Source organism: Bactrocera tryoni, chromosome 4 (assembly GCF_016617805.1).
Source record: "Bactrocera tryoni isolate S06 chromosome 4, CSIRO_BtryS06_freeze2, whole genome shotgun sequence".
NCBI classification, from domain to species: domain Eukaryota; kingdom Metazoa; phylum Arthropoda; class Insecta; order Diptera; family Tephritidae; genus Bactrocera; species Bactrocera tryoni.
The window spans coordinates 16,582,168-16,600,722 of record NC_052502.1 but is presented as its reverse complement, the minus strand read 5'-3'; the positions used below and the strand labels follow the sequence as shown (position 1 = coordinate 16,600,722).

Here is an 18,555-nt window from a genome sequence, read left to right as displayed (position 1 = left end):
AAAATGGCGAATACGCCGTGTGGTGAATTAGTTGAAAATGTCAGTCTTTCAATTTATCGTTCCTATCACAAGCTGAATGAGCCGGAGCATTAACTTAGTGAAATACATAGTAGCGCGACATCTATAGCGAATAAAGCTTTTGCATTCTGTTAAGAAAAAAGTTGGATAACAAAAATATCACAAATTTATTGTAGAAGCTGAATGAAAACCGGCTGGAAAATTCCTAAAAACGCATATGAAATCACTCCATTTCATATTCAATTGCTTTATTATGCTGTTTGTGTTGAAAATATTGCTGCTAACTCTTAGACACATAAGTGCACACATGATGATACAGGCACTCATACTTTTATACCATTTCCAGTACTTTTTAACAAATTAGAAGTGTCCTTGTCGTCACGACGCCTGTACAACAGTCCACACTTGCAAATACACTGTGCAACAAAACAAAAATATGTGCACACGTACATAAATGCAATTGTATGTATGTATGTATATGCGTCTACACGTTCGCTTGTTTACATTTGCGAACGTGCATGAAAAATCGCCAACGGGCAGTCAGTCCCAGTTCGACTTGAGAATCCAACGTAAGCAACAGTAGCATATAAAATTATTCGAACAACAATAAAAAAGCCATGAAACAATGACAACTAAAATGTGAGTGAAAGTGGAAAACAAAGGCAACTAACGGCTGGGGGTCAGCAGGCAGACGCAAGCGATCCGATAGTTGCGTCTATTAGAGAGGGTTTGATTTACAGGATGCCAAAAACAAGAAAGATTAGTTTTTTCTTCTTCTTTATTGGCGTAGACAGCGCTTATGCGGTTATTAGCCTAGTATATAACAGCGCGCCAGTCGTTCTTCTTTTTCGCTGTTTGGCGCCAATTGGAGATTCTAAGTGCAGCCAGGTTTTTCTCCACCTGGTCTTTCCAATGGAATGGAGGTCTTCCTCTGCTTCCTCCGGCGGCTACTGCGTCGAAAACCTTCAAAACTGGAGTGTTCCCTTCCATCTTGACAATATCACATAGTCAGCGCAGTCGCTGTCTCTTGATTCGCTGAACTATATCAATGTCGTCGTCTATCTTGTACAGCTCATCGTTCCATCGACTGCGGTATTCGCCGATGACAATGCGCAAATGACCAAAAATCTATCGCAGAACCTTTCTTTCGAAAACTCGTTCCGCCGAATCATCAGATGTTGTCATCGTCCATGCCTTTGCACCATATAGCAGGACGGGGATGATGATGAGTACATTTTGATATTCTATTGATCATTTGTCGAAATCGGTCAGGTCGAACAACTGCATCGTGGGCTCGAAACCGGTCTCAGAGACTCATAGTCTCTTAGGCAGAGTTGTTCAGAATGATCCACAGAACATTTTTCGCATACTTGATTTTACAGCAATAAAATCGACCCGCTCTAATATATGCTGATATGTATACATGTACAGGCTTTCATAGATAAAGCTAAGCGCGCTGTTGCACCAGTCTGTTGTAGAATATTTTGCCGTTGTTTTATGCTTGCCTTTTCTTTCACATTTCACAATTTCCAGCTATCTTGGTCCCTCTGGCACAACGCGACCTTTTGTCCAACAAGCGCTCACACACACACACATGTATGTGACAGTGTTCATCTATATGCTATACATATAAGCGTACACGCGTCCACAGGGGCTAACTCTTGCCCACCAAGCAATCGGCGGGCCATTCAGCCATTTAGCCACTTTACCGATGGTCATCTGCCGTCATTGCGTTGGCACAGTGACTTTAACCCAGTTTTGCTGCGCAGTTATGCGCGCACAACTGAGCATTTATATACATACATACATGTAGGTAGGCTTGTATGTATGTATGTTTGCGAAGATCTGCAGTTCCATAACCAATCAGCCAGTGAACCACTCATGACCATTGTCAATATCAATGGCCATCCGATAGCATTTTGCTGTCATCCTCTCACTTGACTATGCCGCGCCATGTCAATGTGTATGTGTGTTGGTGTGTGCGTGTTTTCATGTCATTGTTATCGCCATCAAGCGCTTTTTGCTGGCTTTCCTACACAGTTGTTGCAGTAATTGCTTTAGTTGGTTGGCTGTGTGTGTGTCTCTTGTTCTTCTTCCATTTTGCTCGTTTGTTTTGAAAAGCGTAATTTTCCAGCGCATCGCATTCGTACACTTTCTAATTCTTGTCTAATTTCTTTGTTGGCATTTTTGCTGCTGCTGTTGTTGTTGTTAGCACAGCTGCGCCTAAAATTAAGTTGGCCATCACCTAGTTCCTTAAGTTCATTTCATGTTCACATTTTTTTGTTTTTGCTTTACTTTGTCCTTAAAGTTGTTCGAACATTTTGTTTGCTATCAGTTTTCACTGTCATTGATGACAGCTTTTACCGTTTGAATGGATGGCCAATCCAGCCGTAGGCACACCTCGGATTTGCGCGCATTTGCTGCTTGAAGGCTTAAATAGAAAAGGTTAAGTGTTGTCAACGTTTTCGCATTGTTCGGCAGGAAAGTATTTGCTCGAGTGCAAATATGTGGAGAACTTTGAGGATAGAAATCTTCTGTGAAAGTTTGTCATACTTGACTTGGGGAAATATGATGTGGTAATTACTTTATATCGAGACTAATTTGTATCGTGATGGGTTTGTCAATTTGAAAACTGCGGAAAGGAAAGATTTCCAACTATTGGTCCATAGATAATCAGGAAATCAGATCGCTTTCCTTTGATTTTACTTTGGATTGGTTTGGTTGGAGTGCTCTGATGTTAAATAATACTGGGCTTTGGTTATATTAAAGAATAAATACCTAGAATTGCTGAGTTTCTTAAACGGAATGGTTCGTTATAAAAATAATTAACGATTATCGATTATATTTCTTCGATAAACTTAAAATATTATCGATTATTAAAAAATCGATTATTAACAAATACATAATAATCGATCGTTATTTAACTTGATTGAAGAAATTTGTTAATCGTTAAATTATTATCGACTTCTTAAAAAATAATCGATAGTATTTAAAGTTTTACCAAGAAATATGTATTCGATACGCTTTTTTTTCTTACATTTAAAAGCTCTACCGATTAGCAATTATCGATTGATGAAGGTATAAACGATAAAAAATTTTATATATCGAAAAAATATGTATTATATTAATACTATCGATTTATAAAGATATAATCGATAAAAATATCGAAAAATATCGAGTTTATCGAAAAAAATATGTATTATTATATTTTTTATAACTATTCCGTTAAGCCAAAAATACTATCGAATAGAAATTATCGATTTTTGAAGGTATATTCGATACAATTTTTATATTATATATTTTTAATTTTTATTTAGGTTATAGAAATAAAGATACGTATTATTATACCTTTTATAATTTTTTTTTTTGTTAAACTTAAAAATACTATCGATTTGGAATTATCGATTTTTGAAGGTATAATCGATAAAATATAAATAAAATTTTTTTAGTTTATAGAAAAAAATATGTTTTCCAGGTCTTATATACAAATTCCGAATGACTGAAAATGCTACCGATTATTATTTAAAAAAATCGACAATTGTTTATTGATTAACGCTCCTTTTGCCAACGGAAAGATTAAAAGAAATATTAAGTAATTGAAATTTCTTTTTTTCCGAATACTCCATCCAGCTATTTTTGTGCATGCCACATCCTCATCAATAATTATATTTTCTATGCATTGTGCATTTTGCAATTTAACAGTTATGCATCTGAGCGTCCAACTAACCGATATAGAGCAGCAACTCAGTCAACCAACGAGAGGGTTCAGCCATCCAGCAGTGTTTCATTTCCAATCAGTCTTTAGATTCGACAATCCGACAGCATTTCTCACTTTTGCGTTCGAATGCAATTTTTCCATCACATTTTTTTTTTTTCAAACAGTTTCATTACAATTTAAACGCTCGTTCGGATTGGTGACGCTTTGTTCGTTTGTTATTGTTTTCACTTCTGCTGCTCTGCCGCTAACCAATTTTCAATTATTTCCCCATTGTCCAGCTTCATTGCCGGCAGTGAGTTGGGCCAGGCAGCAGGCGGGTAGGCGGCGGTCGTCAGGCATTGAACGACATTGATGACGGCAAAAAGGCAGTTCGATTAGTCGAAATCATTTCAGCGGCAACGATGATGTATTGTGCTTTTGCCGCCGTCCGTGCGACGGGGTTAGGGTGTGTAGGATGCATAACAAAAGTGTTGACTTTTCGCGTTGGAAAGAGCGGCGAGCGCCGAACCCCGTAAAAATGCTGCCAAGCGAAGAGAAAAAATAAAATAAAATGGCGAAAACAAAGAAAATCCCGTAAATTGGTTGTGATATGAAAGCGAGCGCGTCATTCACCGCTATCACCAATACTATGACGGAGCAAAGCGGCGCTTGGCGTTCTCGATTATTTTGCACCGAAGCGGGTAGAGTTTTGTCATTTTTTGTTATTATTGTATTGTGAGATATTTCGGCGTGATAGCGTCGAATTCACCGCCGGCATTGTCTGTCCGTTATATTGTATGTTTGTATGAATGTATGAAAGTATACAAGTATTCAGGTTTATCTTTGCTTTATTGTTTTGTGTAATTTGTAGCGTGCTTTTGCGCAACCGAAATTTTCACGCAACAAAAAACCAAAGTTTACCTAAACAATAACTGAGCGCTTTGCAACAATTTGTAAAACGCAATGTTTTCATGCCCAATGGACTGTGTAGGCAACAATGGCTGCGTGTTGTGGTTGCGTTTAAGCAAATTTACACTTTATTATAGGCATTTAAATGTCGTTTAAAAGTTATGAAGACGGAGTTAAATGAGAATTAGTCAAAATAGAACTCATTGAGAGCATAGTGACTCGTTGTTATAGATCTACACTCGTGGCCACGCAAATCTTACCACCTCTGTTTTTGCAGTATTTTTGCCATTACCGCGATTTAACTTATCAAACCTTTCTAAAAATTTAAATCTATATTTAGAATAGGATATAATACTCAATAAATCAGTAGTTTTTTGAGGAAATAATTTTAGTTTATGTACTATTTGTTATAAGGAAACTACGAAACTAATTTTTCTCTTATATTTAAATAAGAATCTTTATTTTGTATTCTATTTTTTTTTTTTTTATATTTGAGTAATTTTTGCATTGTTTTTTATTTAAAAATATTTAACTAAAAGGTTTAATATGCAGTTGAAAGCGACCCTTTTAAGATAATCTATGGATAGCACCATCTGTTCGAGGATATGTCTTTCTCCTAGTCCCAACTCTACTGTAACGCTCCAAACGATCGTTCTGTTTCATTTTTTTTAATTGATAATTGTTGGATGGCTACATCCTATTTTTCTCGCTATCTCACGAACCGACATTCCTTCTTTCCTTAACGTAAAAATAATCCATTTTTTATCACGCGTTAATTGCTTATATCTAGCGCACGGCACAAGACGTTCTACTTACATACTTTACGATTTCTCACGAACTATTCAAATATATTTGTCAACATATCAAACTTCAATGTCAAATAACGGTTCTTGCACAGATCACAAGAAAAATTTATTCAATTCCCAATATAACCGTTACAATTACAGCTAAAGTGCATACATATATTCGCAAGAAAATTCACTGGTAAGGTTTGCGTGACCACGAATGTATATACATATCTACTATCGAGGGTTGTAGGACTGAACTCAAATGATTCAAAAGCCTTGTCGACATCTTGGAGCAGTCGAGGAATAAAGTAAAAAGTGATGATAAGTATCCAATTCTCTTCTTTTTATAAATGGTAACCAATACTTAAGAGCATGTCAAATAAAATTATAACCTATGGCCGCGCTGTCAATGTTGCGTGTGATTTTCTCAGAATATTGCCTTCTAACAAGAAGAGTGAGAATTTCCCAGGCAATGTTTGTTTTCCGTTTTTTTTTATAATTTTCTTTTTCAAAACAAATTTTCCAAAAATTATAATGAATCGCGAAAGAGATGGTTGCATTTTTTTGGTCTTATGTCGTGTAAAAAATGGACTTATTTATCAGACGAAACTTCATTTGCTCGCAATTTACTTATCTATATCCTTTGCTAGCTTTATGTATATAGAGAAAAGAAGTGAAGTTAGTAAAAAGTTTCGAAAGAGATGTACATACATAGGTTAAGAAAAGAGACCAGTCGTAAAGAGTTCAAAAAACTCCTACTTCTCCACCTTCAGGCTATAAATTCTAACAACTTCACTACACCATAACAATAGTGAATCTAAGAAAGAAGTATCCAATCAAGACAAAGCATAAAGCCAGACATTATTGACCACCAAGCAACGAAAGGCCTTCATTGCAGCCATTCTAACCAAATAAGTATTGGTTATAATACCGGGAACTCGACTACCTACTGGTTCATTTTTTGATATTTCAGAGAGACTGAAAATAATTAAATTATATATGAAAACAAGCAATGTAGCTCGACTTTTACTTCCTAAACTGGAGTCAACAAGAAAGAAGAAAACCAAAGTCATAGTATTCTGCAAAAATACAAAATATTCCTTACAATAACTTCATTTTGATCGGTCAGTCTATATGACAGCTATATTAACAATTTCTTCGGAGATTGCTTTGGACAATAATCCATGTCAAAAAGTTCTCCCTACAAGCGTTTTATTCTGATCGTTCAGTTTGTATGCTAGCCATATGCTTAAGTGTTCTGATATCGATGGTTCCGGTTCTTGGTGCGAAAAAATATCTCAAAAATTCAAGGACTAGTTCGCGTATATAATGACGGACATGACTAAATAAATTGATTCAGCTCAACATATATGTATTTTTATATGGTCTCTGCCGTTTACTTCTAGTTACAAACTTCGTAGCAAATTTAATATACGCTTTTAAGCTCTTAATAAGGAGCAAAAATCTGATTGAAACTAGTAAGGAACATGCACAATAAGTGCTTTACGATTCTCAGAGAACATAGCAAGAAGTTAGGAGAGCTTCTTGTCGTCAGCAATCTCGTCTTTCTCTAGTTATAGATAAGCAGAATGTATATCATATATGCAGTATTACTTAAAATCGCGAAAATATAGCTATTTGAGTTGCCTTGAAGATGGCGATGTCAGGCAAGTTTGAATACTCTTGAGAACTATATGAAAACGAAGTTGTTTTTCTTAGAAGATGGTCTCAGGCACACACGGTCAACATAACGATTGCTATGCAGCTAACATAAGCCGTTTCCAAGAAGTGTTACAATACCACCTCAGGCGGCCTACTCATCTTCACACGTGAAGCATTCGAGAAACAACAAGAGATGTTGTTTATTTTTGTAAAAAAAAGAGCAAAGCAAACTGGTCGAAGACTTCGTATCAAATAATTCAAGAGAATGTCACAAATTTATTCCAGGAAAAGGGAATTAAACTTGTTGACAAAGGCAAAGAGTGCAAATATGGACAAATTGAAACGTCAATCAAGTCGACCAAAACACGCTTTTCGTGGAACCAATATAGAAAACGAAGAAAAATGAGAGCAAAAAAGAGCAAAAGCAGTGCTGAAAATTATGACTACAACCCAATAGAAACCTCTTAAGCAACCAAAATTAATTAACACAAAAATATTGCGTATACGCCGTGTACAGCCTTCGAGTGGCCTCCAAAGTTAAGTGCTAGATCTTGTTTACCAATGAACCTAATTATTTTTATTTGCTCAATAAAATTGCAAAATTTTAATTGCAGCATGAACAAGAAGAGCAACAACAAAGGTTTTCATTGTTTATAACAACACACAAGTGAGTGCAAATGGGTGTGTGTGTGCATGCATAAATTTTCTAGCTAATTTTTCAATCACCGAGGCTGTGTGGCATGCTTGGCGAACAAAAGCACAGTAGCGTGCACACAAATGCGAATTTTTGTAAATACATATCTATGTGTGTGTGTGTGTAATTGCATGGGTTCGCATTTGCGTGACGCAAGAGTATCTGATTACACCGAAGCGATTACAAAGCATCCTATTTGTTTATTTCCACCAGCCGTGGCAATATTTCTATGCACCGGACTAATAGCAATTAATGCCAAATGATGCGTCACAATAACGCCAATAATAGCAACAATGAAAACAACAAAGGTTGAGGCATTGCATTGCATCTGGCTACTCGCCGTAACGGAACATGTGAGCGTGTAAGCGTCTGCAGAATTGCTTATAAATTTCAATTAAGTTCACAAACTGACAACTTACAAACATATGTATGTAGTTAATGCGCATGCACACACTCATGCATACACCTATACAAATACACATGTATGTATGTATGTATATGTGCACGTGTGTGCATATGGCAACTTGGAAGGTTACGAAGCGTTGTAGCATTGGCGCAGCGGTGCCTGCAAAGCCAACAAATCAAATAAATTGCAAATATTGTATGAACTTGAACTGCGCTCTGGGAGACACAGTCTGCCGAAGAAATTATAATGTGACTGTGAAATATGCTGATTAAATTTGATTTAAGCCTTGCTTATAACAACAGCAATAATTGTGTGTGTTACTTTTAGTACAGAGTGTGCCAAAATTAATGCAAGATTGGAATTAAATACAGGGTGTCCTAAAATTAAGATTTCAATTTGCCGTTATTTCAATTAATCTTCACAGTTGACGAAGTTAAAACTCTATTCTGAACATATTTTCTACGCATTTTTCGAACTGCGGCCGTCAAGCTTCCATTATTTTTGAAATGTTTTTCAATAACGTAGACATGTTGTTCTTGTTCTGTCATGTAACGCTCCATTTTTACTAAGCCTAAACTGTCAGCTGTCGATTTGCCTGGTTTTTTAGGGTTGTCAGCACTTTCCTACATAAATGGCGCAAAACTTAAATTTGGCGTTAGTTTTGGAGCAATTATTTTTGACACACCCTTTTGTTGAAAATAATTTGTAGGTTCATAAATCTAATTTCTTCCTCGTATTACCAAAAAAATTTTTTTGAAAAGTAGGTTAGGTTAGATATTTTAGCTGTTGACCATTCAAAGATCATATCAAAGCAAGCTTGTTCTTTTTGGTACGAAAAAATTGTAAAGAAGGGTAAACACTTCCCAAGAGGGGAGCGGATGTCAGTTGTTCATTTCATCCTGGTTTTTTGGAAGGGAAGCTACGCACTTAAAGCAAAGAGCTTTTGGAACAAATCAAGGTAGATAATTGAGATGATAGACATGTTAAAGAACTATTGGACATAAGAATGCTGTCGGCCCAACGGATGTTGCGTTTGCTCACTCAGGTCCAAAAGCGTAGACGTGAAACCACTTTACAGCAGTTGATTATACTTAAGGGACTGCTTTAGAAGCTTCAAAAATCTATTTTTTTTGCTTAAATCTCTTTAAGAAAGTGTCCCCAAAGTTATAGATTGAAATTCGAAATATTGTCGAAGCTAGAAGGGAAATAGTCACCGAGCGTCTAGCAGATATATAAACGATTGGGCAGAAAGCGAAAACTTTGACGCGCGATTTCTCGGTTTTTCATTTTTACGATTTTTCTTAATTGGCGGGCAGGATAAAAAAACTAAAAGTCGTATGGAATTGATGCAAAATTTATTATCTTTGACATTAAATTATCTTCTATTTAAACTAAAAAAATTCAGGAAATTCAAGTTTGAACATATTTAAAAAAATAAAAATAAAAAATTTAAATTAAATTTTTTCTGGTTAAAAACCCCTTTTTTCAATTTTGAAAATATTTTAGAATTTTAATATTTTTTTTTTTGAATTTTTTTGGTTTAACCAGAAGATAAGTTATTAAAAAATATGAATCTCTTTGAATTTTTTTTTTCAAATAGAAATTGCGACCTGTATCCTGCCCGCCGTCCAACAAATCCACATGCGAGATGCTTCCCAAAGGCAGAATATCAAAGATTTCGTATCCAAAAAATTTTCGGAAGATATTTAAATATATAACTATAAACCCTAGAAATTTCGCTTTAATCAATTATTTCTTTCTCTCCCAAAAAAAACCTCAAAAAATCGATTTTTTAAGCCTCTAAAGCAGGCTCCTCCCTTAACAGCAATCCGAAAGAGTATATACGTCGAAACAGTGAACACAACTAGCAAAAAGGTGATGGCCATGATCGGGATTTCAGATTCTGTAATCTACAAACAGTGCCAAACAGTCACAGTGTTATACAATGTCGTATCGACGCTGAATTACCGAAGTAACGCCTTCAGTCGGGGAAGAAAAAAGTTTAGGTTAGATTACACTGGCTGGCTGTCACGGCATACACAGATCTTCAAATTATTTGCAGTGTTAGATACTTTGATACTTCAACCAGTCCCTTGAACTGCGAAGCTCTTAGATTCTCGATTTCTAGATAAGACCGAACATAAGGAGAAGAGGTTTTCCAATGTCTCTTTCATACCTACTTACCTGCTCTTTCTACATGTGGCAACGTTTGTGCTGTCAGTAAGTTGTGACCTTTAATTAGATCAATGAGTAGAAAGATTGTTTGTTTTCCTACCGCTTACTTGCACATGATCTTGGCGATCCTGCATGCCTCGCCCTAAGCCATCAAATCACACCCTGATCCGTCTGTCAGTCCTTTGCGTATTTCCTGAGCTGGCTCGGTAGTCAAGCGGATGGCACTTTTGGTATTCTTTTCGGCTATTTCGATGACCGGAACGCCGTTGTAGATTGGATCGGAGAATATATGCAGTTCTGGCAGCCACTTTATCTATATCTACTGGCTCTCTGCTTCTAAAGACATCTTTCTTATATTGTATTATCAACTAACTCTCGGAAACGGGCGCAGAACGAAAGTTCTTCTATGCGATTTCATTATATTTAATATTTTTACCTCCATCTCAAATTTTTTCTATAAATTACAACCTCAACTAACAAAAATATATTCCGCTACCCTTTCCAGATGATGCAGCACGCCTGGGACAACTACAAGCTCTATGCATGGGGCAAGAACGAACTTCGACCGCTCAGTCAACGTCCACATTCGGGCAGTATTTTTGGCATCTACGATCTGGGCGCCACCATAGTCGACGGTCTGGACACGCTCTATCTAATGGGGTTGGAGAAGGAGTACCAAGAGGGACGCGATTGGATTGAACGAAAGTTTTCGCTGGACAACGTTAGCGCCGACCTGTCTGTATTCGAGACGAATATACGCTTTGTGGGTGGCTTGTTGACACTCTATGCATTCACCGGTGATAATTTATATAAAGAGAAAGCACAACACATCGCTGACAAGCTGTTGCCCGCCTTCCAGACGCCCACCGGTATACCATATGCGTTGGTAAACACACGCACCGGTGCGAGTAGAAATTACGGCTGGGCATCAGGTGGCAGCTCGATTTTATCCGAAGCTGGTACATTACACTGCGAATTCGTTTATCTCAGTGATATAACGGGTAATCCGCTGTACAAAGAGCGTGTACAAACTATACGTCAAGTTTTGAAGGAGATTGAGAAGCCAAAGGGTCTATATCCAAATTTCATTAATCCCAAGACGGGCAAGTGGGGACAAAGTGAGTGTGAATTGTGGTTAAATGAGGAATTTTTGAAATCAATTGTGTTTTTGTTTTTTTACTTTAGTGCACATGTCGCTGGGCGCTCTAGGCGACAGTTTCTATGAGTACCTACTAAAGGCTTGGCTGCAGTCGGGTCAAGTTGACGAGGAGGCTCGCGAAATGTTCGACGAAGCCATGGTGGCGATTAATGAGCACATGATACGCACAAGTTCGGGTGGTTTGACTTATGTCTCAGATTTGAAGTTCGATCATTTGGAACATAAAATGGATCACTTGGCTTGCTTTGCGGGTGAGTAAAAATTTTTGTGGACTTTTTCATTTAATTCTTTAATATTTCGATAATATTGCAAGCATTTATTTATTAAACTTTTTTTGTACATACATATATGTGAATGTGTTAATCCAAGTATACGATTATCACAAAAAAAATTAAGAAATTTTTCCAGACGCCTTATTTCTGTCTAGGCACCCGAACTAGATTAAGAAAACCCGAGACTCCAGATTTTTTATAACTATTTAAAACCTGACTAGAGCATTTTAAATTTAAGTAAATAACCCCCCGAAAAAGTGTCGGAAACACCAAAAGGTTTATATATAAATGACCAGCGAGCAGAGTCGATTTAGCTATGTCTGTCTGTCTGAATATATGCTAGCTAGTTTCTTAGTTTTCAGAGGGTACTCCGCCGTACATAAATCCGGTCAAGTATCAACTTCTTAGACGCGTTTCTACCAAGACCCAAAAGGACCCGAATTTTTATATGGCAAAGTGGCACTTCTTTTAGGAAAACTGTATAATTTTTGGTGCTAAAATAGAACAACAACAATAATAAATAATTTTAGAATCGGAGTGGTAATTTTTAGTGTCAAGAATTATTTGTTGTGTTCTCCTTAATAATCATAATAAAACGAAAAATTTAATGGAACATTTTTTTTAATTTCAAGCTTCAAAATAAAATTGGAGGTTTGAAAAAAAAAATGTTAAAAACAAATCGAAATATTGAAAAAATTTATCTAAAAAAATTAATTAAGGAAAATGTAATTGAAAATTAAATTTCAAATTCGATTCGAAGTCGTAAAAAAACTTATACTTGAAATTATGAAAGAAAAATTAATTTAAAAAACAAAAATTATTGAAAAATATGTTTAAAAAAAAATATTAATTTTTTGAAAAATTTAATTTTTAATAATTTTTTATTTTAATTTGAAAAATTAACAAAAAGTTATTAAAATTTTAATTATAATATAAAAATCAATAATTTTTTTTAACGTATTTTTCAATAATTTTTTAATTAATTTAATTTTTACTTTTAAGTTTTTTTTAATTTTAATTTAAAAAATTAAGAAAAAAATATTTAAAATTTTAATTATAAAATAATAACAATTAATTTAATTTAAAAAGAAATTATAATCAATTAAATAAAATTAATTTAATTAATTAAATTTACAAATGTTATGTAATTTTTTTTATTCCATGAAGATTCATTTTTATTCATATATTGTATTACATACATACATGCATAGATGTAATTTAAAGAATTTTTGTAATTTCAAAAATCCAAAAAATCAAACTTGGCGTTGTAAAAACCCATAAATTGCTTGTTCAAAAAAATTTCAAAAAAAAATTATTTATAAAAAATCATTGAAAAAATTAAGTAAAACATTAATTAAGAAATATGTATTAAAAATTTCAAATAAAAATAATAATTTAATAAAAAGTAATTATTAAAATTAATTTTTTAAAAAAATTAAGTAAAGCATAAGCTAAGAAAAATTTATTTAAAAAGGCGAATTACAAATAGTAATTTAATAAAAAAAAATAAAAAAATTAAAATAATAAAATTAATTAATTAATTCATTAAATACATAATTATAAAAAATTAAGTAAAACATTTATTAAGAAATATGTATGTATTAAAAATTTCAAACAAAAATAATAATTTAATAAAAAAAATAATTACTAAAATTAAGTTTTTTAAAAAATTATAAAAATTAGCTTTAACTGAAAAAAATGATATAAAAAGGCGAATATAAATAATAATTTAATAACAAAAAAATAAAAAAATAATAAAATTAATTAATTAAAATACATAATTTTAAAAAATTAAGTAAAACATTATTTAAGAAATATGTATTAACAATTTCAAATAAAAATAATGATTTAGTGAAAAAATAAAACAATTAAATACGTAAAATTAATTTTCTAACTTAATTAAAATTACTTTAATTATTTAAAAAAAGTTAACTAGAAAGTTTACATTTTTTATTGTTTAGTTTGTTTGTTGTTAGTCCATAAATAGTTCCCATAAAAGCGTCATTTTAACTTTTTTCTTCACTTCATATAAACAAATTAAAATTAAGACACATTTATATTAGTGCTTCCACGTATCATCAAAATAGTTATATAACTAGGTATGTGCGATACAAAAAGTACACATAAAATTTCTCTCATCTGCAGGTGGTCTCTATGCCTTAGCTGCCAGCACGCGACAAAACCAATATGCCAACAAATTTATGGAAATTGGTAAGGGTCTCACAAATACCTGCCACGAGAGCTACACAAGAACGCCAACCAAATTGGGACCAGAAGCTTTTCGGTAAGTGAACAATACGCCAACTATATGGTGACGAATCTAACGTCGGCTAAATCTTTTTTTCTACAACAGCTTCAGCGACGCCGCCGAAGCGCGTGCCTTGAAATCACAAGAGAAATACTATATACTGCGACCGGAAACGATGGAGAGTTACTTTGTGTTGTGGCGTCTGACGCACGACCAAAAATACCGCGACTGGGGTTGGGAGGCTGTGCAAGCGCTCGAGACCTACTGCCGTACAATGCACGGCTACAGTGGCATCAAGAATGTCTATCAGGAGAATCCGCAGAAGGATGATGTTCAGCAGAGCTTCTTCTTGGCGGAAACACTTAAGGTTTGCTGACTGATTTATTTAATCAATTGCTTGTATTTTTCATTAATTATAATTTTGCACTTTAGTATTTGTATCTGCTCTTTTCCGACGACTCGCTGCTGCCACTGGACGAGTGGATATTCAACACGGAGGCGCATCCATTGCCCATACGTGGCGCGAATGCATTCTACCGCGCGGCACCACCTGCCCAAACGCAAGCAGATGAGAACCGTTAAAACTTGACAAGAGAAATATTGCAAATATTTCACTGACGAAATTTTGAGTCTGCCGAGCGTCTTTGACAAAAATGCAGTTATTTGTAATTAGTGTTTTTATGATTTTTTTCTTTTGACAAATAGTTACTTTTATTATGCTTTTTAGACACATATTGACATGTAATTTAGCGTAATTATTTATAAAGAAGTTGGACGTGTTACGTAACCAGATTTCTCAGCGATTTTTCAAATGAGTTTAATTTTATTTCCTTTTTATTTTAATATTTTTTTTTGTTGTAAAAATATGTATGCCTGTACATATGTATGTATATTGTACTTGTAAACTGACATTCGCTAATTTTCACCGCTTAATTTTGTACAGTTGTATAATATAAGTTATATGTAATAGTTATTATTGTAGCGCTTAATTATGTAAAAAATGTATTAAGCAAAAAAAATATTTTCGAAATTCAAAATTGCATTTTTCACGCACGAGACACGAGAAAAACTTCACCCATATTAAAATAATTTAGTTAATAACACATGCATGTACCATATGTATAATTATTTTCACCATTCCAGACATTTTTTCTCCCTCTACATCCTTACATTTTTGAACTGTGAAAATGCCAATATAGAAACTATTGTTTGAAATGCAGAAAGCGAGTAACAGTTGTATTTACTTATGAAGCTTTTTAACAGTTATTGTCGACGCATACAGAAGCAGTGAAGTTGTAAAGAAAGTAAACTCGAAATTTAATATAAAATTAGTTAAAAACAAAAACATTGTTGCAGTACTTTTTTTAAATTGTATGGCAAAATATTTGTATTTATATATCGGGTGATTTTTTAAGAGCTTGATAACTTTTTTTAAAAAAAAAACGCATAAAATTTGCAAAATCTCATCGGTTCTTTATTTGAAACGTTAGATTGGTTCATGACATTTGCTTTTTGAAGATAATTTCATTTAAATGTTGACCGCGGCTGCGTCTTAGGTGGTCCATTCGGAAAGTCCAATTTTGGGCAACTTTTTCGAGCATTTCGGCCGGAATAGCCCGAATTTCTTCGGAAATGTTGTCTTCAAAGCTGGAATAGTTGCTGGCTTATTTCTGTAGACTTTAGACTTGACGTAGCCCCACAAAAATAGTCTAAAGGCGTTAAATCGCATGATCTTGGTGGCCAACTGCCCATGCATCCCGAAAATGCACTGTTTGGTGTGGTTTGTACGCTGGTGGAATCATTGGACCGTATTTTTTCAAAGATGCTGTTGGACGCAACGTTACGGTGAATGGCGATCGCTATCGTTCGATGCTAACAAACTTTTGTTGCCAAAAATGGAAGAACTGAACTTGGTTGACATGTGGTTTCAACAAGATGGCGCTACATGCCACACAGCTCGCGATTCTATGGCCATTTTGAGGGAAAACTTCGGAGAACAATTCATCTCAAGAAATGGACCCGTAAGTTGGCCATCAAGATCATGCGATTTAACGCCTTTAGACTATTTTTTGTGGGGCTACGTCAAGTCTAAAGTCTACAGAAATAAGCCAGCAACTATTCCAGCTTTGGAAGACAACATTTCCGAAGAAATTCGGGCTATTCCGGCCGAAATGCTCGAAAAAGTTGCCCAAAATTGGACTTTCCGAATGGACCACCTAAGACGCAGCCGCGGTCAACATTTAAATGAAATTATCTTCAAAAAGTAAATGTCATGAACCAATCTAACGTTTCAAATAAAGAACCGATGAGATTTTGCAAATTTTATGCGTTTTTTTATAAAAAAAAGTTATCAAGCTCTTAAAAAATCACCCGATATTTGTTGTGGATGCATAAACATTTTTTGGTGTTTAATTTTTATTTAGCGTGCTCTCAAGGCGTTAAAAATGATCTTCTTGTCATCAAAATACTTTATATTAATTCATTTTGTATAATCTTTTTCTAAATTTTTGAAATTAATTAATTTTATATAATTTTTTTCTAAATTATCTTTTTTTTGTGCAATTTTTTTTTAGCGTTCTCTGAACGAAAATTATCTTTTCAACAAAATAATTTATATTAATTAATTTTATATGTACTTTTTTTTCTAAAATTATCTTTTATTGAAAACATTTTCGAATTATCTCTTTCTTTTGTGATACATTGTCCGTCTTTAGCAAGATTTTTAATTTTATACTACGAAAAATTAAGCACCTAATATTATATTTAAATTATTTAAGAAAAGTATATTAAATTTTCTTAAATAATTTGGCAAATGCTATACATTATATTTTTTGCTATTTAAAAAAAAAAATTTATTTATTGAAAAACAAAAAAACCAAAATTTAACACCGTTATACTCTGCATAATTCTTTGTTGCAGTAACCCAAGGTAACATGTTATATTTTTTCAAGTGTTGAGAAGCGCATATACAATTTTTTTTTACATGAAAATTCTTCTTTAATGATATTTGTTTACAGTAATTTTAAATGTTGAAATGTTTACAGCAAAGAGAGTTAAAATTTCAAAATTTCATGGATAAATTGTGGTTATTTATTGCCGAGTCTCATACCTCTCAATACTCAAATTTTGGAGAAAGTATTATTAAAATTGTTTTTAACCACTATTAAAAAATGTTTTTAACTTTTTTAACAAATTTCAAAGTGATTAATTTTAATTTTTTATCTCTTTAAAAAACAAAATTTTTATGAAAAAATATTTTTAACTTTTTTAATTAATTTCAAAACGATTAATATTTAAATTTTTTAACTCTTTAAAAAGCAAAATTTTTATGAAAAAATATTTTTAACTTTTTAAACTAATTTCAAAATGATTAATTTAAATTTTTTTAGCTTTTTAAAAGAACAAAATTTTCGAAAACATATTTTAAACTTTTTTAACTAATTTCAAATTGATTAATTAAATTTTTTTATTTTTTTATTAAAACCAAAATTTTTTTAAAACTTATGAAAAAATATTTTTGACTTTTTTAACTAATTTCAAATATTTTTTTGTTATTTTTTTGTATCTCGAAAACAATATTTTTGAATATTTTTAACGCTGTAGTTTCAAACATTTTGAACAAATAAAAAAATAAATTTTTTAGCTGCTTCAGGGCATGTTAACTCCGTATTCGAGTTAAAACATTATTCACTTGCACTTTTTTCTCATACGATTCGACTAAATCTTCTTCTTCTTTATTGCCGTATACACCGCCGACTATCTACTCTGTGTAAAAAATTCTCAATACAAAACATGGCAGCTACAAAATTTCAAAACTAATTTTTTTTCTGAAGTTTTTGAGTTTCATTTTTCAAATGACTATAACAAATTATTACTAAACAACAACAATAAGCATACAAAGCACGTACTTAAAATATTCATTCTGTTATTAGCAAGTTTTCTAAATTTAAGAAATGAAATTGTTACATATATGATATTGGTAGAAAATGACAAAGCGTTTTACTTTGAAAAACATAATATTTTTGCAGGACCTCAAATTAAAATTTTCAGAAAATTATTATTTTTTTAATTTAAAATAGCTAAACAATTTTTTTTTTAATTCTGTTAAAATTCTTTTTTTTATTATACATATATGTCAAAAAATATTTTTTTATCATATGTCAGCTTTTTTTTAATTTGTCAAAAAAAATTTTTTTCAAATTTTGTGTGCCAAACTTAACTTTTTTTTTAGTTTAGTCGAAAGTTTGTTTCTATTTTTGTCAAAATTTTTTTTAATTTTATTTCTAAACAATTTTAATATGTATACACAATTTTTTTTTAATTATATGTAATTAAATTTTTTTTTTTATTTTATATCTAAAAAAATAATTTGCAGGAATTTGTTTTTTAGTTTAGTAAAAAAAAAAATTCTTAATTTTATGTTCAAGAAATTTTAATATACAGAAAAACAATTGTTTTAGTTTGTCAGATTTTTTTTTTAATTTTATGTCAGGGTGTTTTTTTTTAATTTTTTCAAACATTTTTTTT

General features: G+C 32.8%; 1 protein-coding gene across 4 annotated transcripts in view; it reads left to right on the top strand.

Annotated features, from left to right (window-relative positions):
- LOC120776006 (mannosyl-oligosaccharide alpha-1,2-mannosidase IA) overlaps positions 1–15,412 on the top strand; it is a 319,778-nt gene extending 304,366 nt beyond the window's left edge. For 3 of the 4 annotated variants that reach the window (XM_040106441.1, XM_040106440.1, XM_040106438.1), the window contains 5 exons: positions 10,855–11,467; positions 11,535–11,759; positions 13,926–14,064; positions 14,134–14,395; positions 14,461–15,412. In XM_040106441.1, coding sequence (XP_039962375.1) covers positions 10,855–11,467; positions 11,535–11,759; positions 13,926–14,064; positions 14,134–14,395; positions 14,461–14,610 — 1,389 coding nt within the window. In that variant the 3' untranslated portion in view covers positions 14,611–15,412. The remainder of the gene's footprint in view (positions 1–10,854; positions 11,468–11,534; positions 11,760–13,925; positions 14,065–14,133; positions 14,396–14,460) is intronic. The other variant, XR_005705373.1, reaches the window with a different exon arrangement.
- Positions 15,413–18,555: the final 3,143 nt, after the last annotated feature.